The sequence below is a fragment of the Aythya marila genome (genome assembly GCF_965140915.1).
Source record: "Aythya marila genome assembly, chromosome: 11".
Taxonomy (NCBI): domain Eukaryota; kingdom Metazoa; phylum Chordata; class Aves; order Anseriformes; family Anatidae; genus Aythya; species Aythya marila.
The window spans coordinates 4394353-4417243 of NC_139052.1; the positions used below are offsets into that span (position 1 = coordinate 4394353).

A 22891-nucleotide genomic window follows, 5' to 3' on the forward strand; every position below is an offset into this window, starting at 1 on the left:
AAAGCAACAGTGTCAGAACAAAATCCAAATTAAAGTAGACAGAATTAAAGCTGTATTTTTTGTTTTGTTTTTGTTATTATTATAGGCCTTCTGTCACACTGTGCTCCCGTGACAAGTGCCAAGTAGACCTTCATTACAATATTAGCAATGACCCTACACAAAAAAAAAAAAAAACAAACTACAAGAAATCAAGTTCTCAAATCATACACAGTCTGCAATCCTCGCTCAGTTCAATCAGCAGATACTACTTTGCAAAACTACAAAATCCTTTACTTTTCAGTTCTAGAGTTCTTCCCAGGCCATGGAAGATTAAATGACCACTTTCATTTCCTTGAAGTTCTGAACAGGATTTTCCTGTCTACTGTTGATCTGAGGAAACAGGCAACTGATTTTGTATTTGACTGTATGAACTCAGGGATACATTTGCAGCATACGGGATTTAAATACAGTAAATACAGCTCCAATGAAATCCTAACCCTTAAAAGAAAATAGCTTCCAAAACATTTTAATGAAAATAGTAGTTTACATCTCTCTTGCACTAAATTATAAAATTGTTTGATCAGGAGTGACTTAGAAACTAAAATCATTCAACTTGTGTTTCAAGTCATGAATAGAAGGCTGCCTTCCACTGGTCACCACATCTACTGTAACACAGACAAAAGCAGCCTTACAAAGTTGACAATATAATCCCCATTTACAAAAAACACTTGTTTAAATACTGAAAAAGAGCTCATTGAGATGCTAATCATATGTTGCATTGTGATTTCTGAAAGGCACTAAAAAGCATATTGTTTCAAAAGGCAGATATGTGGGTGACCAGAAAATATATCAAATTAAAGCAAAGATTTTTCCTCCCCCGGTCTCTCCTAAATTAGCTATGTGAGCATTTTTGTTGCCTTTGTCTTGTGTAAGATACTACAAGTTTGCCTCTATTTCACAAGAATTAGCTTAAGTTATTACAGTAACAGATTAGGGTTTGCTTTTATTTTTGAAGCTACTGTAAAGCCTACTTTTTTAATGCAGTTCATTTCAAAAATAGCTCAAAGGAGGTGCAAAAAAATAATAATTTCAAAAGCACTATTAAGAAAGCAACAGAAGCAGTTGTATACTTGAAGATATTTCAGACCACAGAAATCATAGAAGAGTCTAAGATACCAATGAAAAAAGCATTAAACTATACAACCATCAGGCATGCACATCAGACTCTGCCTTGTAAACACCAGGAGTGGTGCATTTTCAAATAGTGCTGCTTGGAATTAGCTTCAGGATGGGCTATTTTCAACCATGCTGAGCAAGCTCCAATGCTCACTCATTTGGTGATTTGGAAGCCATATTTTACTGTTGCTTAGATGTGGCTCTTTGGAAAAGATTGAGACAATCCTCTCTGATAATCTGATTTTGTTTCTAACTGATGACTGATGCACTAGATTCAAGAGCAAAAATAGTGTAAGCCAACATACTATCAACTAACTAAATAATTGAATATATATCCTACTCCTATTCAGTTTAATAGGACATTACTATGAACCAAGTTCATTGTTAGCTTTATCCAGCTCTCAAGTGATGAATTTACTCCTACAAGACAGCAATACTGATTTTCATAAAAATCAAATCATTTGGTCCTTTAAGGTATAGACTTAGAACAGAACTCCCATCAGAGCTGTTTAAAACAGGACATACTGGGTGCCACCACATCTTTTAGAAAGCTATCTGAAGACCATTGTGACCTATACATGCAGGTGAAGCTTTCATTTTCTACAAACACCACTGTTACTAGTTGTTGGTAAGTGCATAGGGTCTTGAACTTTAAGTACACTTTATTTTACAGATCACAGGAAAGATCAGTCAGACCAAGGAGTGTTAAAAAGGCATTTTTCTAAAGAAACGTGTGTCCACTGAGCAGAAAATACACTGCTTATATGCTAAGGATCGCTTAAAATGACAGAATAAGGAAAACTAAATCTTTTTCACACCATAAGTTTTAATCACATTAGAACAGCACAATTCACATTGTTGCATGCAAACCAAAGTCTCACTTGATGCTTATAAACAGCTTACAGTTTTTGACATTTAATAACAAAAATATTTCATCTGTAGCACAAAATGGAAATACTCACTGATATCATCTTCATGATAGATGACAGAGTGGAACGGTAAAGTTTTGTCCTTAATGTATCTCTCTGCTGGCTCAATATAAAAGGTCCCACTATGAGTTTGGATGAACCCTTCAAATCTTCCATCAATAACAGATCCATGGCTAAGACTCCCTTGCTCACCTGTTAAGGAAAAAATGTACCTTTTTTAATACCTTCCTAAAAGCCTTCAGTCCTGTGCAAACTTCAAGAATACACTCTACACAAGGTGTTAATCAGACTATGCTAAGGCATGATACTTGCATAATTATCTTAATAGTGCAGCAGTTTCCAACTGGTAAAAACCTATTAATTATACAGTAGTAAGATTCAATATAATAACAGTAAAACATTCTTGCAGCAAATTTGTGTCTGAACTCTGAAGGCTAAGAATATTCAACAGTAAGACATGTTTGCCCAAAATCATAGTTCTTGAGTTCAATAGCTTCCCAAGCCTTCAGCACAAATCAGATACATACGTGACAGACTTAAAAAGCATACAATGAAGAATTCAACTCCATATTCCAGAATTGTCACGTATGGAGCATTAAATCTTATAATCTAGTGCTGTCATTATGCACCTATTCATACAATTATAAAAAAAAAATCATTGAGTGTATATTGAATTCTGAAAGCTTTCTGAGGAAGATTTCCCTATATGCAAGACACCCATGTTTCTCTTCAGGCATAACCCTCTTAAAACTGTAGCTAGGTTTAAATGTGGGATGAAATGATTATTTGTTTGAAACATTTACAATCTGGGTAAGTACAACTGTCTACTACAGCATGCAACATCCCCAGAAGCCATCTCCGTAAAAAGCATAGAAGATTACTGAAAAACGTTTATACACTTCTCCACTGAGGAGGGTTCAGAATCACACTATCAAATTATCAAAACTGTACTTCCAACTCCCATACCTCAAAAGCCATCTGGCATACTCAAGTCAACAAGCACGCTGGTCTACCTAGATGCATATTAAGCACTGTGTATACTTTTTTTTTCCCCAGTTCAAAACAGTCACTTTAAGACTGCAGGACATTACTAATAGAGATCTTCAGGAGCCAGTCAGATTTCTTTCAGATCTGAGACAGACTGTATAGCGGGACAGAGCAAGTCTTAATCCTCCTCTTCATCTACTTTTAATTCCTTCATTCTCCTTCCCTTTTAATCAATTTTCTTTTATATTTACTGAAATAACAGAAATGAGGTATTTTACCCTTAATGGTGGCAGCTCTATAGTCGTTCAATTTCTTTAAACTAAGAACAGTGTCTGATTTTACTTTTTTTGTTGTTGTTTAAATGCAGACAGCTTTTTCTTTTTGTAATGCATCAGACTTCTATAAAGAATAAGTTCACAAACATAGTTGAGCCTCATGTTACATGGATGTTTAAGAAATACCAAGTAAAAAAAATCATTTAACTATCACTCATTTGAGAATAAAAGCAGGGGGAATTTCATTAAGATGCATTATTAAAGTTTAACAATGTAGGTAACCTAATCATATTGATATTCACTTCCTGCATGTACTTTTAAAAATTTCTGTTTTAAAATGACTGCACTTTAATCCATTTTAAAGCATAGTACTTACCATAAATGTGTCCAGTGTAAATATGGGAGGTATCGTAATCAATTACTTGATTTGATGTTTCTACTTTAAAATCCTCAGTAAAAAGAGATGTATCTCTCTTCATTCGAAGGTTGAAGTGCCTGAAGTGAATAAAAACAGATGGTAAACTGGCTTTGAGCTTCAGTTACAAAAGCACTCAGTGAAGTACTTCTGACCAGCACTGCCATGCAAACAATTTGCAAAACTGTAAAATTTACCTATGGAAAATGTTTATACTGTCCAATAATTTGACCATAGCCTAGAAAGATTTCCTTAAACAAGACTATTTAGATGCTTTTGATACAAGAAGCTAAATCTACAAGATTTAAGCTAGAACACAGGGTTAGACCTAAGCGCATACATCTAAAATGCTGACTTTCCCACTCCTCTAGAAGATGCAGATTTAACTATAGGAAAAATCAATTATTTCTGTGATATAGATGAGAAGCAGAATAAATAAGAACCACTATCAGCTTATTTTACTTTATTTGCCAAAATTTAAGTGTAATGTAAATGACATGTAGATGAGCTAATTACTGTTTCATCTGAAACTGAAACATTTGTATTGAAGGAAATACTAAAACTGGTAGAGTTACACATGTAACTATGTAAACAACTCCACTCTTTTAATTATCTTGTCCAAATTACAACACTAAGTTCTTTGACAGAACTCCTACTGGCAGTCTTTGTATGAAATATATGACATTCTTATCTTTGTAAGAAAATGGAAGTTTGATTCAGCAGAGTCACATATCATAACCTGAGTGTTATACACTCAGGTTGAATTCACAGAATCACGGAACATTAGGAATTGGAAGGGACCTTGAAAGATCATCTAGTCTAATCCCCCTGCTGGAGCAGGAACACTTAGATAAATTCATACCTGTGACATCCATTATTTCAGCATTTCACTTGTTATTTTCTTAAATTCTGTATCAACACACTGTTTAAATACGGATTAGTGAACTTCTATCCTTGATTTTCTTAGATCTGCACAATCTTGAATTTGAAGGAATATTATAGTTATGTCACCAATTTGTTACATCAAGAGTAGCCTTGGTAAGATGCCTAGCTCTGTGTCAGAGTCTTCATCCAAAAGGGCACGACCAGTTTCTCAATATACACTGTATACTAATGACAGAGCTGACTTTCCACAGGGAAAGCTTCTGTCCATTTGTACTAACGGAAGAATAACCAAAAGAATTAAGGACCACAGTGTAAAGTCAATTAGATACACTAGGAAGTAATTAGGCTTTATCCAAATTAAACACAGAATATCTTGCATTTTTGCTTGCATATTAGCTATTATAATGAAACTATAGGTATAAATATTTTGAAACAACTGTATGCTAAAATGTAAAATTCAAGATCAAAGCAAAATGGCATGCCTATGCTTGAAAGGGCTCTATAGTGACTCATGTTGGCTATTCTATAATGCATACATTACGCTACAGTCAAACCGTCTTTATTTATTATTGTGGCCACAGTGAAAATGAACCTTCAAAGCAACCACTATCCTCTGGTGATGCATGAGAGTTATCTCCTATGAGGTTATAGGTTATGAAATTCTGAGATATGGCTAATGGATGTGAAAGGTTAAACTTCAGCAGTTCCCTGTGACACTCAGGCTTACAGCCAAACCTGCCAGTGCTCGCATTATTATTTCAATATGGGCGTAATATAGCTGGGTAGATTCTCCTCTTAAAATGAAGAAACAACTCACTACAGATGCACTTGAATATCAGTCACTGAAAAATGCATGTCAGTAAACAGTCACTATCTATCCACACGCAGACAGTACCCACATGGGGATGGTAACCACCCGTGTGTGCTTTACAAAAGCTAGTAGTACTGACACTGTCACAGACAGACGCAGTAAGAGTTCTTCCCCTTTCTGTTAGCATCTTTACTAGCTCTAAAAAGCTGTCTTTTCATAACAGGATAATGATGATGATGAAATAACATGAATGAGCATCGCAGGAAAGCACCCTATCCAAAATTATACAAGACATTATGGGTGGATGACCCAACACTATTTTGTGTGGCTTTTCTGCAAGGAAGTTGGAAATGAACAGGCAGAAAAAAGTAAGACCAGGAATGATAAGAACTTAAGGATTTTCTCTCAAGTACTTGAAGAAGTACTCACTTTGTAATACTGTGCTCTGTGTGTTAGAAAGATTTGAACTTCAGTTTGAATTTCCCCTGTGGCCAAGCTCCCCGCAGTTACTGACGATGGATCAGACTCTCTCCAAGTACATCTGAACTGAAGTTAAATGAGCAGAGACCCTCAGTACTTTAGAGCAGCTCTCCTCCCATGTCTAACATATGATAAAGACTTCTTACTGTAATAATTCTATATTTTTGTCTGTGGTGAGCCAAAATTTCTCCTAATCTCACACCAAGAACATCTAATATGGCTAAAATTATGTTGTGGGTTTTTTTTTTTTTTTTTTTTTTTTTTGTATGTTCGTTTGTTTTTCTGGTGAAGAAAGTAAACTTCCAGAAAAAAAAAAAAGACAAAAAATTATATTTGCTCAGAAGTATGAAACAATTATTTTGCAATTAAACTTATATGAATACCACTAGAAAAATCTCAGTTAAAAAGACACTGGAGAAACTGTTATTTCTAATAGCCAATTGCATCAGGAACTTCTCTGTAGGTTTGAAATACACCTTATAACACAACGTAATACTTCTTATATGTTAACTCCTGTATATGTAAGTGGAGCAGGAAAAATCTGGACTTTACCATAGAACAAAGTGAATCATTTATCAATTTGAGCCTGAAATAACAAAGTAGATAGATGAACAAGCCTTAAGCCTCGATTGGAAGTCATCCAAGCTATCCTCTCCTCAGTCACCAAGTCACCTAAGTAAACATCTTACAAATTAGTATAATGTTTTGTGTTGCACTCCTGAACTACCACTGCTGACCATCCTGTAACCATGCGTTAGGGTCAGTTTTGAGTAGATGGCCTGCACTACCTTCCCCTTTGGAGGGGCCAGGGGAAGCTGAGCACAGTTTATAGAAGCTGGAAATTGTTCTTCCTCCTGGGTGGCATCCCCTTCCCATCACTATTACGCAGTCACTTCAGCATGGGCTGTTAGAAGTTAGATGTATTAAATACAGTTTCACTGGTTTAAAACTAGGAAGCCTTTATTTGTTTATTTATTTTCCTTTGCATTTCTTCTTCTTTCTTCCTTTTGGCATTGGTACACAACACTAAATTGTAACTCAAATGCTAAGTCTGTTATGCTGCCAGTTATCTGATTATTAATATAATTAGCTCTCTTTGCAGGATTAGAGAACTTTTTCAAGTACAAAATAATGCAGATGTGTTTCATGTGGACAATTCTCAACCATTTGATTTCTTAATTTAGCCAAACTATTAGATAACCTGAACACTTCAGAGCTATTTTTAAATAGGTCTTCTCTTGGTCATTCAAACATGCTTGATGGTAACAGGATTATCTGTCTGGACTGCTGACCCTTCTCATTCTGAAAATGAAACGACTACTCTTCCCTTAGTTCTTCCCCATCAAAAATGGAGGGAGAAGATAAGCAGTCAGGGAAAGAAAAATAAACTACCAATTAGTCTCTACTTCCAAGAGTTAACAACTTTAACAGATTACCAAACTTTAAACAACAATAATCATAAAACTCCGTGTATTACATGAAAGCTATAATAGGAAAAGTAAATTCAATTTTTATGGCTATGCAGAGACATGTTAATGCGCTTCTTATGAGTGTCACTGAAATTAATTGCACTGAAAGATGACAGCTTATAGCTGGGGAAACTCCAAATTGTAATGGCTGCACCAAACAAATGCATGGCTGGCAGGGACCCCAAAAAATCCAGCTCATCCCACTTTACAAAGAGAGAATTAAGAATGCAGCCACCAACTTCAGTAATGCATCTGAATTGTCAGTAAGAAATTTCCAAAGACCCTACAGAAAATCCATTTTGGTGTCTCACCTGATATAGAAGATGATCTAACATTTACTATAGATTTCTTCTAAGTAAGTATTTCTTCCCCTTTCTTAAAGGGACTATACACTAGACTCTATCCCTCTCGAAATTATATGGAAGAGAACGCATCTCGATTTTCTTTCCTGGGTTAGATCCAGTAACATCATGAATTGTTCTGAGGACAGAAGACTCCAGAGAAGAGCAACTGATTTTTCTGTGTCACTCATGGATATGGTTTCTAAACCCAGCCACAATGGAATAAGCAAGAAGCTTCAAAGTTGTTTTTGTTTTGTAATTACCATATCTGCAGCACGTAGAGTTCTCTGCGCTAGCACCTGTAGCAGTATAGACTAAGCTATTTCCTAGGCTAATTACACACCAGGCAGAAGGTAATTATTTCCAGAAAAATAATGCTCATTTTATTTTCACACTTACTAACTTGCGTAAGACATTTCTCAGCAGCAGGAGTGTCTAGAATAGGCATAAATCAATTAAGACCAAGATTTGACCTTGCTTACTGATTGCTGCTTCTGTCTTACACATACCTGGCAACTGCATTTAGTTACTGTGTGGCTGCTCATTTGACCGAAGCCAGAATTTTTAGTAAAACTGTACACATTGTTATATAGTCAGCTTTGTTTAAAAATACATTTTCCCATGCCTTGCTCATTAACAGCAGTACCCTAAAGACTATCAAGATGTAGATTTTGATTTTACCATAGTTTACCTCAGGGACTTGCAAATACATAATGCAGCAGCCTGGTGATAATTGAAGAAAAATAGGTGATAGTGACATGTTTAGTTAAAAAACCACTGGTTTCCCATGGGCTCCGGTTATTTGAATCTCGTGCTCTAATCACAGAGCAAGCAGTTTTAAACAAAAAGCTGTGTGCATATGCTGACAGCACAGGACAAATAGAACATTAAAGGTGCAAACACAAGAATTAATGTTTAATCTATTATTCCATTTCTTTTCAGTACGAGTCTAGGGCCATGATGAAGCATTCAAAACATTAGGATACCGACAAAGTCTGCAGAGAAAGATACTATCAGTAGCATGCAGAAACGGTACTCAGTGCTTTTTCTTTCCTATTTTTCCTCCACCAGATTCCCATTAGCAACCAGTGGCAGGCTAAGGATGCAAAATCACTCAGGGACCAGAGGAGATTGTTAAATAAAAAAATATATACGAAAAGAGGAAGATGGAGGAGTTACTCCACAGTTGGAAAAAGTGCCTGAGAAAAGGAAACAGAAGGTTATGGGCTTGCAGCAATATGCAGCGTGACAAGGAAAGACCATTTAGGTTCATATTCTACTTCTAATAGGAATCAGATACACAACAACTCTGCAGATGTGTTTCTGTGAGTCTCCTCACAAGGCAGGATCCAGAAGATACTACTCTGCTTGAGGTGCAAGTCTTTTACCCTTACTTTTTCCCATTTAAGAATTCAAAGATCTCTGAGAAACTGAAAGAGTCTATTGCTGAAAATAATTCAAGCCCCTCTTTCTACCTGCCCTCCACATGAGGCATCACAAAATCTAAGTTCAACACCTACACGCTGTTCAACTCATTCCAACCCTGAACTGTAAGAAATAGGAGACAGCTTAACAACTGAATAGTGGGTTTAAACTACTTACAGGTGAAACCCACACTTAGGGACATCATTACTTTACGCTGTTTTTACAAACACTATCCATCAGCATGTAACTGACAATTCCCAAGGTCCATCTATCTGCACTAAAGAAAATGCATCTTTGAAACAGCAGGTGACGGGGTCTCCAGGTTTAGCATTCTTTCTATTGACTACTTAGATGCAGGTAGACAATATCAGCCTCTAGTAGGTATTCACATAAAAACCCATCTCGATAGCATCAGTGCACTGAGCAATCCCAACTAGAATGCTTGCAGCTCATGTTTGTTTGCTGTTGACACCCCTACAGTGGCTTTTCTAATTGCTCAGAGACTTCTTTCCTGACCTTCAGAAGTCAGACCTGCCAAGCTCGTTATTCTACGAGCACATAACTGAGGAGGCAGCCTTCACCTTAAACAACGTGCCACTGATTATTCTTCATATACCGAGCTGTAAACACATCAGCTGGCTCCGATAGCAGAAACCATCCAAGTAGGCTAACAAGTAGCTGCATGTTGTCCAGTGTACACTCCTAGAAAGTAGGTCAAGCATTTCTCTGTCCTCAAGAGTACAGTGCTCAGATTTTAAGAGCAGATAATCTTTATCCAGGGCTGATTTTTTTTTTTTTTTTTCCTTTCAGTACAAACTTTTAGTTAGGAGAGTTAAAGTACAAGCTCTATGCCACTTGGTTTCCTGTTCATCCAAAACAACCTTCCCATCTGTATTTACATAAGGTTTGAATATGTGCCAGGTTCTAACAGATTTCAAAAACAGGTGAGGGAAAAAAAAAAAAGCAAAACAAAACCCAAAAAAACAGGTGAAGAAAAATGTTAGCTACTCCATGAATTCAAACTAAGAAACCAGTTTATAAAGAAGTTTTCTTAGTGAAACAAAGAAAGACATCAGGATAAATCTGCTAGCTGGTAGCATGGCATGAGTAGATAGAAAACACATTCCCTAAGCACTTTCATTTAAGCCTATCGCTTTTAATTTGGCTACGTACACCAAAGCTTGCTGGCCAAAGAGTTCTAACGCCTTCACACTCCGGGAAGCTCTGCGCCGCAGCCGGGCAGGCTCACCTTGATGCCAAGAGACATTAGAGTGAGACTTGGATTTTCCAGGAGAACTTGACTGAAATGCTAAATAATTTTTTTCCCCTAAGTGCTAAACAAACTCCAAGGTACTGTATTTAAACCCATAAAACGCAAGACATTTAACCCACAGATCAACCCTTTTTTTTTTTTTTTTTTAATTAGTATCAGTGAAAACAGATTAAGCCATGAATAAGTAAGAACTTAGGTTCTTGCTTATCAAATCTCTGTAAGACAAATCTTTAGCCTACAGGTATTTTTCAACAAAATGGATGTAAAAAGGGAGACCTAATTCATTGGTCTCTTGACTAGGAAGATATTTTAAAAGTTATTTAACTTAAAAGAAGTGATAATAGATACAGGATAATGAAAGAATGGCTACAGAGCGTTGAATAATGCTGAAAATGCTGCAGTTTGGGGTTGTTTTTGCTTTTTAATTCAGGACAGCCTAAAATGAATTGTAGGAGGAGAATCTTGGAAACAAGCAAACAAACAAATAAATAAATCGCAGAAGCCAGCCAGCCCTATTGGATGACCACTAAAACAGCTTACTTAAGAAATTAGTCTGTTTAGTTGGGATTTTAAGTACACATGGAACTGGAAAACAAAGACACAATGTAAATTTTTAGATTAGCCCAGTAACTAAGAATATGCTTTTCGTTACCAGACTCGAAGAAAGTAGAAGACTAATTTCATGAGTTATATCGTATGCAAAATTACAGGAGTACTTCAAAATAAATTAAAAGCTATAAAAAGAATGGCTAATGTGAAATAAAAGCCAGCAGATGACAAAACAGTCTTCTTTAATCCAAGAGAATCTAGCTCAGTTACTGCAGGCCATTTCCGACAGCATCTCAGAACGTCACTTTTGAGATTCAAGAAATCAGATGTGGCTTCCTTGTGGGTAGCCTCCTTGCCTCTTTATAATCTGCTCAGTCAACAACTGTCCTAAACACAAACAATTAACAGCTCTGAATAGTGAGGGCAATAAAATGGGTTACGAATTACAGAACCAAGAATATACATGTAAAAATTAACACTTGGAAGGAAGATTGAAATTGTGCTCCACTCCTGCCATTCACAACTGCACCAGAAATGCTGCATAGCTCATAGCATACAGCAAGCCTCCCCAAGCATTTATGCAGTGTTCTGAAATCTGAAATGATAGTCAGCAGATGCCAGAGCAGAAGTACTTTTGAGTCCAGACAAGCTGCATAAGGTGAAGGCTGAGGATCAGGTTAATGCAGTTGCACCAACTGACATAAAACCTTATAGTCTTTATGTCATTTTTTTCCTATTTTGAGCTAGTTTTTAAGATTTGAAGATGTTGGGATGGGTTTAGCTGCATGACTTGTAAGCCCAAATTAAAACACAGAGAAGCACTTTTATTCCTCAAGCCCATATTGTTCAGCTATCTCAGGTTTTATAGAAACAATCTACCAATATCAAAGAAGTGAATAATTTAAAGTGTTCACAAGCATAACCATATGAAAGGTCTTTTCATTTGTACTGCTTACAAAGAGGCTATATGTTCCAACAGCAACAATGTTGGAACTTAACTTACAGATTTTTTTTTAATTGCAATTTTAAGTAAAAACCTAAGAAAAATGGTCGTTAAATTGCAAAAGATCTGAAGGAAGCTCTTGGTGTACCTTTAATTTAGTAGTAAGGTGTTATGGGTTCGAATGCCTCTTGAAAAATTCTACTTGTTCACTCACTGAAGTAGCAGAGGCAACTTTACCAAGCAAGAGTCATCAACTAATCCAGGTGAAAGAGTGAACATGGGTGTGGACTGGTTATTAAGAGGACAAATTAGGAAAAAATTAGAAAGCATAAGTTATTAGGAAAGCATTATGTAAAACGACTGAGAGTACAGTTAAACACTACATAGCTGTAGTTCCTTTATTGCTCTGAATGTATCAGGCTCTCAGCAATTCCCAGTTTCTAAGTTCAGAGATCACCAGAGGACAGGCAAGTTTTTGAAGTTCTGTCCTGAAAATGGAATCCCTAATAGAGAAGCATCCAGCATATGTTTGACATTCTGCAGTTGATGGGAGCTCAATTTAAGATATTCTGCAATTGGTATATTGCAAACATCTATACTGATAAAGTAAAGAAAACTTTCAAACTTCTCTGCATGAGAAGGGTTGTGCTCGGTATGCAAATGAGCACACATTTTATGGTTTAGTAAGCCGAGCCAAGTATAAAATACTACGTCAATTTCAGCGAAGAACTGCATTCTCAAAATTGCTGACATTACCTTGACACGCAAAATAAAGTTATATCACATTAAACTACTTCACTGTATCTCATCCAGGCGCCACAGGCATTGCTCTTCTATGAACCATCCCATTTGGGTGCTTTCTTTTAAAAGCTAAAACATAACAGGAACTTAATTGGTTAATAGAAATGCCATGCATTCATTAATTTTGTGTGAATCCTGCCAGTGCTCAAAGGGTACCTTAAATTAACTCACACTAAAACATTGACTATAAAATGTCACCTTTGATATAGTATGATTCCTAACTATATTGTTTTTAACTTCAAATTCCTTCTTATTTCAAGCCTTTTAGAAATAAGCACATTCTGCACCACTGGTGAAGCAACAACATCAACTCATCTAAACTACGTGGGTTATGATTCAAAAGAATTTGTAGCTTACTTTCAGCGATCTTAAGTTACCTATTAAGCTAGTGTTTTAGCATTGGATAGTGGTCGGTATGTTTTAATACAGGCATTCAACCTGACATAGCAAGTTGTATTTTAGATCACCCAACAACAAGAAGTTTGAAAAATGTGTTCTTAACAGACTTACTGTGTAACATTTAACTTTCAGATGAAGATTAAATAAGGCGGGGTTTCTCAAACAATGGTGTGATATACACCCATTTGCAGAACTACGTAGCCTGCTGTGAAGAATGATAGCTGTGGGTTTAGTTCTATCACTACAGTATCTATTTCACGTTATTAAACAGTTCCTAAGGCCATGGTTACGCAGTCACTTGGTATTATTTCTCTTTTATCTTTTTCAAAACAGTCCTGCGAAGTAGAGCTCTTAAACCTGAAAAAGAACAGATGCAACTTCTACAATCAGAGGATACTTGTAGCTGCCAACCATTTTCTGGACAACAAACCCTTAAGTTTGCTGAATACTATTCTGGCATACATCAGCACTGCCACTGAGAAAAGTAGTGTTGCATCATCCCTCTTATCACATCTGCTTATTTCTGCACCCATTTTTTTGACAACAACAAGTTTGCTTACACAGTGAATTGAATGAGTAATTAGGCAGGCTAATAAACACACAGCCAAATCACTTCCCTATCCTGACCAGCAGTGTGACCAACAGGCCCTTCTAGCCCAAATGGGAAAATTAGGCTTACAAAGTTCAAACCTGTACCTGAAATGCAGCATAAAAGCCATTGTGGCGCAGCTAGCTCCATTTGCTATTTCCAGCAGTGAACTGCTGTAGATACTAGGGCAGTTTCTTCACTGTTTCCTGTCCACATAAGATAAGCAGTTCTTCAGAAGCCAACTCAAAACAGAGATTAGCATCAGGGTACTGACATAGGTAATAGCTGTTTACTATCTTTATTAAGTTAACTAGATGCAGGTTGGACAGCATTAGTAAATTAGATAATTAATAATTTTTCTAGACTGTACTCTAACAAAGTTTCAGAGAGCAAAGATTTTTCATACAAATACTTCACCCTGAGGTCTCAGAAGTGCTCTGGTTGTATGCCAATAGATCACTGTACCTGCCCAAAGTCTTAATGAACTATTTAGTATAAAATTAAAAAAAAAAAAATAAGGTTGAGTTTTCAGAAGCTCAAGCCTCATGCTGACTGAATGCTTTAAAGTTTCACTGGCTGTATTGAAATAAAAATACACTTTGAGAGTCTATGGGCTAAATCAAAATGGTTTAAGTATTTTGCACAAGTGTTTTTCTACCTTATTGCAAACTAATTAGAATATCTGATAGAAAGGTTTTAATGTTGTCATGATGATACACATCACTTAAATAGTTTGTCACAATACGCCAATTCCAATTACAAAAAGGCGGCAATCCTCTTCACACTTTTTTCCAAACTGTCATTATACTTTCTTCAAAAGTTACTAAACATACTGTACAGATTAAAACACAATTCATTAGATCTTTCCTAATTCACTTTTAAAGAAAAATTAAAACAATTTTTAAGAACACATTCAAATTCATTAGCAGGACTTTGTGGACTAAGTTTATATCTTGGCAACTATTCTCTCTTTGGCAGGAAGTGTTGCATGTATCACAGGAAACTACCAAAATCCTGATATATAGACTGGTTTCCCTTACATTATATTTCCATTCAGCTTCCTCCGTTAATGGAAAATTTATCCCTCAGAGGACAGGGACTTAGAAACAGTTCCACATATAAAAATAAGTATCAACCGCTTCCTTCATGAGTAACAGTAGCTGTTCTCAAAATCTTTTTAGACCTGCTCGACTATGGCCAGGTGAAACTAAGATCCTGAAAGTGAAAGAAAAGAATTTTTAGACCTCGTTATTGCCAGTACTGTTAACTTCTTTTGAGGATTTTCAGCCCACCTTATTATCACAGAGAGAATGCACAGGCTACGCCAGGAGCTGTGTTTTACAAAGAGTATTATGGAGTCTTTACCAACAACAAGATGAACCTGCTCAAGCAGACAGAAATGTGGACTGCTCCCAGCAAGAACAAGTCTGATCCTCCCTGCATTACCCTTTCAAGTCATATCAATCTTTTTTTTGCCAAATCATTTTCAGCTCGATCAGTTCCCAGATACTATTCCTTGCATAGTTCTAAGACTACTTGTACTAGCACACAGAAGATGCTGGGAATGCTGTCAGGCCTGTTCCCCACTTTGGTAAGCCTAAACAGCTGGCTGATGGTTAATTTAAGAGTGGCAGCATTACAATGGAACTTCACTGTCTTGTAACTTCCCTGGAGATTTAATTACAAAGTAGAGAGGTTTACATTATGAGGAGCCTTTGCAATATTCTACTCTGCAGTTTTGTTTATAAGAACAATTTAATAGCAAAGACTAATGATTGCCTGTGAAGCTAAAGCAGAGACAGCAGCAGTGCGACTCTCCTTTAAATAATAAAATTTCTTGGACTAAAATCACACCCTAAGATGTGGTCTTAAGGACAGGAATTTAGGTTTTTGGTTACTGTTCTACAGCAGTTGCAAATACAATGCTAACGCTAACCTTTTGGGAACATGCACTAAAATTCAGTCATTACAACATACACCTCCTGTAGCAACACTTCATTCCCTGAAGAAATTACTTGCTAGCACAGAAGAAACAAACACTCCAAACATGGACTTGGAAGACCTGGTTTTACCTTTTCTCTGTCAAGCTTCCTATGTTTCTAGATATGGACAGCAATTATTTAGCAAGTGCTAATTACTTAAATTTTGTTTTAAATCACTAAACAACCAAGGGCATTACATATTCCTTAAAAAAAAATGTTAAGACAGTGGTGCTACATGGGATAGAGTTTACACAAAAACAAAGATACAGACAAATATTTTAACATACTTTCACTTCCTTCTTAATTATAAAAAAGAAAAAAAAAAGAAAGAAAAAAAAAAGGAAGATCTCTCTATTTCAGAATTGCCTAGATAACATCTTCATATTATACTTCAGCTGCTCACACTGGATATCTAACTTCTCTACCTGAGAAGTTTCAGTCAGAAGTTAAATATAAAGCCAAGCAAATCTTGTAGCAGCAATCATGTTTTTCCCATGTCAAATAACTGCTAAATTCCACAGCTGCACAGAAAACAAATGCCATTTTACTACGCATCAAACAACACTTTGGGGGCCAATTTTGTAGTTTCAAATGCAATTTGAAAGTGTACTTTTCTTTAATTAAATTTGCTTAGGCAAGGTTTGGCATCTTTTTTGCAAACCAACATGCCAAGGCTGCACTAGCAGCTCAGAATCATGTGCCACTCTGTTCCCAATATGTCTCTGTTTAACCTTTGAAGTACATTAACAGTTACCACCAGAAGTTTGAATGAGTGATTACAAGTAACAATTTCACATTTATACTGGAAGCCAGAGCAAACACTCCATAGAAACTGCAAACATTACATTTTAGTATATTCTAGTTAAAAACCTAGTGACTTTATTTCACCATTTATATTTCACAAAAAAAAAAAAAAAAAGACTAAAATATTTAAAAACAAGTACATGTTTAAAATACCACTAACCTTCCATGAGCATGAAAATCTAGGCGCAAGAACTGATCTTCGTGCGATACTGCTCTTTTGGCACGCTGGTGTTTTTGGTGTAACAAATCCATATCATAAGACAATCCTTCATAATGTCTAATGTATTTATTTAGAGGATTTCCATACTGGCCTGAAAAGAGAAATAAGGAAAGTTTAGCATGTCTGAGAAATTATTAAGATAACAACCACATTACAAAGCTTGACACATCTGTGGAGCAAAATGGTGACAATGAGAACCTGACTCCCACACACAACATACATTTTGGTTTTCTTTTTTACCCCCTTGTATACCTCACATTCATTCTACTGTGGTCCCACAGACTGAATGCACACTTGCAGCTGGAGTGCAATAGATGGACCTTGAAGGGCATCTTCCACATTAATTTCAATCAAAACTACTCCAACAATGCAAACTACATTGGGAATGCTTGAGACACGTCTCAGAAACTCACTCCTGATCCAGACATGAGTAGTGTTAACAGCTTAGCCTCTTTCTTCTGGTTCCCTAAAAGAATCATACTTCTGTTTTCACTCTACTCTCACAGCACTGAAACACCTGCTCAGGTTTATATTCTAGATGCCAGATAACCAGGAAAACTAAGAGCAAATCATGCCATCTAGCAATATGTTGTGTATTACATGGAACATTCTATCAACTGGAAGAGTTGTGTTAAAGATGCCATCACCAAAGACGCACATTGAGTTGAGTGTATTTTGGATACTTCTTTTTAAGATAGGTTCATGGTTGGACTTGATGATCTTAGAGGTCTTTTCCAACCTAAATGATTTTACGATCTTAGTAGTTAACATAGCCCATGCAATCACAGAACTGTATGCACAGTAAATTGACAGTACAGCATGTATTCAATGCGAAGTGTACTTTCATATCCCAACAACAACCAAAGCCTCCATCCCCTGCTGCTGCACATCCGGCTGTGCTTCTCTTCACAAGAACAACACTTGACTGCACTTCCATATCAAAGGCCTGCTCTAAAACACCACACATGGAAAATATTGCATGTGCTTGCCAAAAGTAAACACAGACTTGGGGAAGGAGCTGAGAGGTGATTCATTAAATGTGGTCAGAGACCAAAAAGATAGTTAAAATTCAAACAATAGAATATAATGTGAAAGAAAAAAAAAAAAAAAAGTAGATCACTGTGGCTTTACAGAGGTATGCATATAGGATTTCTTTTTGTTGTTTTTACATGCTTTCTGAAAATATTTTTAAACACTTTCAGTATTTAAAATATCCAATCATAAGAAGTTTCTAATTAGATACCTACATCTAGAATCTACTACAGTCAACAGCAAGATCGCTTCAGTGGTTCTGGTTTCAAAGCCAGATTATATGTGACCCACATTGTATCCTATTTCTTGATGTACTAAACACTGAAGCCTGGAAAGAGTTAAGGTATCAAGCAACATATATTGTTTCAAACATTCAAAGCCTAGTTGTATGTTTTGATATATAACTTTTATCAGTAGTTAGCATGTAAGCATTCTCCCTGTTTGAAGCAAAGGCTTCAGTATCCTTCTATATACTTTATACAACTAACGTAACACCAACTTTTCTCTTGTAACTCCACAGAAGCAACTGTTTCTGAAGAACAAATCAACAATTCATTACAGAAACTACTTTGTGAATCACGGCACTCAAAGGTAAGCCTGCAGTTATCATGCAAAAGTATTCTTTTACGCAATCTGTAACAATACATTGCCAAATTTATTTCTAGAAGGAACATTTTAGAACTGTTCAGTAAAAATTTCTATACAAGTTCTTCCTTTTGCTAAAGCATATTCTAAAACTTCAGAAGGTGTTTTGCTGAACTATTTGTCTTTATCGAAACAAGGCAGTTCTGTCCTTTCAATGCACTGAGATGTAATGTGGTGCTACAAACATAAAGTGAGTACAGTAAATGCACGGTCATCGTTTTTACTAGTCATAGCACATCACCTTTCACAAAAAGGACACAATTTCAGTTGTCAACAACTTCATTTATGAAGAGATTGAGCTGACATAAACCTGAATTGTCTATTGAAAGCTACAGTATAAAAACGCAGTCTTAACTACAATATAAAATTAGAACACAGAACTTGTAAGTTGCTATTTTTTCACTTCCAGGATTAATCAGTAATCTTTAAACTTTTCCTGAATGGAAAGTATAGCACTTGTTTAAATATCATAGCATCTACATTGGTATAGCAGTATCTACTACTATGTTCTGAAGTTTGGGCAACCAAAAATCAATAGAATAACATTATGCACCAGTTTCTGCTTTAGGGTTGTTTTTTTTGTTTGTTTTTTTTTTTTTTTCTTTTCCTCTCTCTTTTTTTTTTTTTCTTCCCCTCCCATTTTCTGTGGTATTTACTTTAGTCACTGAATGTTGTTCTTAGTTGCATGTATGCATTTGTGCCATTGTTCCTGGCTCCCCACCTAGCTTCAAAGCCTTCCTTCCTTAACCTCCTGCTTCAGGAAAAACAGCAATTCTTTAGTTTATGCTTGATTCAGGAACCTTACACTTGATCTTTTTTCTTTTTTTTTTTTTCCTGAAGAAATGAAGTACAGCATCTGAGAGATCACATGAAGAGTCAAACCCCCGATTTGCTCCAGAACCATTAATTCCATATAACACAGTACATCTCATAATCAGTTAATGTCAGATAAACCTCAAAGAGAGAATTCTCAGAGATTCCATGCAGTATTTCCCTTCAGATACGTACACTGACAAGGCCCAGGCATGCTCAGGGAAAGAAGCGTATCCCAAAACTTTGCCTCAGTAATATGGTACAAATAGTTATATTTACACAAGGAAAAGTTCTTGTACTAATAGCAGAATTTTGTAAGCAAAATATAAATTTACCTTTTCCTGTATTTATTACCATGAGGTCTTCTTTAAATTAATATAATGAATTTCTCAGCATCTCTATTCCTTTTCAAGGGATTAGAATGTCTGATTTCCACGCACCTCAGAGTGATACAGAAGACGACCAAATAAATGAACACTTCCAAATGCGTCACTTGCATTTAATAGGAACGTGCACAACATGATACGGCCATCTCTCTTTAAAATTCAAGTAATGATATACTGCAGATAAACTCCACTCAAATTTCCTCCCGGTACTGAAGGCCTACATATCTTACTCTTAGTCTCAAAAGTCCATCCTCATCTTGTTTACCAGAGGCTTCTTAAGTGCCTTTGCCATTCACAGAATTTGTTATTTAAGCATGTCTACATCAGTTCTAACCCCAATAAGAAACTCTACAAAGCCAAAGTTTCACCAACCAGCATGAAGAATACCGGGGGTGAGGAATGTTGTCCCTGTCTGATGTCTCTCCTATCACTTTCGGCTTACTCCCACAACACAAACCAGAAACACCTCCTTGCACATGAGACTTCTGTACCCCAACCACAACTAGCCTAGGCCTAGTTATTAGATCAGCCTGCTGAACAACATGCATTCACCTGACTGCCAGTACATGCCTTCCAGTTCTAGCTATGTGAGCCAAAAGCATCAACATTAAGAGAAAAACTTCAGAATTAGCTGGCATAAGTTACGCAATTGCTGGAATAATTAACTGAAGTTTTAATTTTAAAATGAATGTAAGTCTGGAATATGATATGAATACTCTTTGAAAACGTCAAAACCAAGGAGTTTGTATGCGGCAAAGGTGCACATTTCTGTGCTCTCTCAACACAGGACTATTTAACAAGTTAAATTATCTTCAACTTTTCTGTGGTAGGTAACTACTACTAACGCATTCTTTAAATTACTATAGGCTATTTTTTTTCCTTCAGCATTGCAAGGTACTTTTTAAACAGCATCAGGCACCTAGAAAAAGGTTTTAAAGCAGAACAGCTTCCTGAAAGGCCCCAAAACACTTTGCACCTGCTCCAGGCCTCGTGGTCACCTGGAAAGCTGAGGCTGCCCTCAGCTGAGTAAAGAATAGTTTGCGAATGTGACAAGAGATTAAAAGACTGTTGATACTAAAAAGCCTTACAATGTTATTTCTGCTAAGCAAAAGTTAAAATAAAACAAAGAGAGCCCTTCTGCTAAAGCAAAGTTACACACATTCTGCAATCACACACACTTTCCCCCAAACTAAAAAACAAAATGCAAACATAAACCCCAAACTCCACACCTCCTTTTAAAGGCCCTCATGGCAAGTACTTGCCACAAGCACTCTCCCCTCTTAAAAAACCAAAGCAGCTGCCCGCCATGCAGGGCGCGTGCCATTGCAGAGCCTTTCTGAAGACGGCCTTCAGACAGGGCTGAAAGCAGTTTCCAAATGAGCGTTAGCTTTCATTTCCAGAAACACGCATGATGGTAACACTGCAGTAGCGCCCAAAGTCTTGAATCGATTTGTGATCTCCTTTAAATAAAACCAGCCAGTAATCAAAAGTGATTCTCCTCGTCACAAAGGTAGCTCAATAAGTAACTCAGCTTCCGTAAGGTACGAATTTATAGGATGCCGACGGCAAAAGTTTGTTGAGCTGGAAAGATGACTGTACTTCCCATGCAGTACCTGGTACAAGATGTCTCAGATTCTTCTCTTGCCAGACTCGGCGTTTAAGCTGCACATAAGCATCATCGCCAGAGGCATCACAAACGCACCCGCAGACACTTTAGTGCCCTTCCTTGTGGCCCACCGGGCAGGTACAGCTGCTAGCTGCAGCTCCCCTAACTGGAGCAGTCTGTGTCAGAAAGGAAGATGCCTATCACAGCATCTGAGAGCCTTGCACCCCAAGAATCTCCTACAACTGCAAGCACACAGACCTAAAACTGGGATGAACTACTGTGATTATTTTGTTGTCATCGAAAAACTATCGTTTTTTGAATTGAGACTTCAAGACTTCTATTAAAATAAGCACACAACCAGAAAACCTGAAGTAAGGAATACTGAACCACCTGTACCCAGGTGGAGTTTAAGGGAGCTGTTCTACAAATTTCGTGTATCGTGTTGCCATCAAACAAACATCAAAGATGGCACAACGCCTTTCCAGGCAACCTAGTGAAACCAGCCACCATTTTACTTCGGAGAAATGCCAGGGCAGAGGACAGGAACACAGGATACAGATACCAGAGGGTAGCAGTGGGATGGCTTTTGAGGCTGACAGGAGATTGATGTATGGACTTGCTAAACTAGATGTTGCTTTTCCCAAGAGAAAAAACCTCCAAGAACAAAGCTTTATTTTCAGGGAATTAGAAGTAAATACAAGGAGGGACTCACTCTAAACAGACTACGCAGAACGTTTAGGTAGATGTCCCAAGGTGATAGTCCCTGTAAAAAATCTTGCGTGTGAGGGTCTAGAGCTCTTCAGCAGCCTTTGAGAACTTTGTTGTACTTCCTGAACAGCCACTACCGCACTGGACACAGGGTGTCAGAGGCACACCCTCTCAGCTCCTACCTAAGCTCCGCACATCATACAAAGGGTGAAACGTACCCAACACTGGATTTGAGCTGTAAGCCTCTTGGCACACCTTGAGCAGCTATATATAACTGCTGTTTGGTGGTCTGGGCTAAATGGCTTTGCTGCTCATTCACGGTGTTTATTTTTTTCAAAGATTGTCAAAACTCTTTTTCTTAGACAAAACCTTTGCAGTCTGTGAGAGATAAGCTGAGGAAATGCGTTAGGGAATGTGTAAACCATGAGGATGTACAGAAGCCCATGGGACTGGAAGGGCTGCATCCCAGAGCACTGAGGGAGCTGGCTGACACCATTTTGAGGCTTTCTATCATATTGGAGAGGTTTTTGGGAGAGGGAGGTTCCTGACAACTGGCAGACAAACATCACGCCTGTGTTTAAGGAGAACCTGGAGATCTATACGCTGGTCAGACTAACCTCAGTATCTGCAAACACCATGGAGGAAATTCACATAGAAGCTCGCTCCACATGCACAAAGATTAGTAATAAGCAGCACTAAAATTTAGCAACACAAGCATCTATTATGTGTATCTGTATCGTGGTAAAAGATAACATTTAACTGTCCTTTAAGTGGATAAATCCAGCACGCACTGTTCTAAAAGGTGAAGCTTATATTAAGACGCTTAGATTAAGACTTGCACAAGAATGGCAAATAGTTCAAATACAACTCAAGTTTGTTAGTGGAAAAGAAACACACAAAATACAGCATGCTGGACTATCAGAAATTGTTCAGTGCTCAAGCTAACCTACTGGACAACTCTTTACTGCA

At 37.0% G+C, this 22891-nt stretch overlaps 1 protein-coding gene across 1 annotated transcript in view; it reads right to left on the reverse strand.

Annotated features, from left to right (window-relative positions):
• ADAM10 (ADAM metallopeptidase domain 10) overlaps positions 1-22891 on the reverse strand; it is a 48360-nt gene that overhangs the window by 21253 nt on the left and 4216 nt on the right. The window contains exons 2-4 of the mRNA XM_082768679.1: positions 16673-16823; positions 3723-3841; positions 2118-2276 (exon numbers count right to left, since the gene is read on the reverse strand). Coding sequence (XP_082624805.1) covers positions 2118-2276; positions 3723-3841; positions 16673-16823 — 429 coding nt within the window. The remainder of the gene's footprint in view (positions 1-2117; positions 2277-3722; positions 3842-16672; positions 16824-22891) is intronic.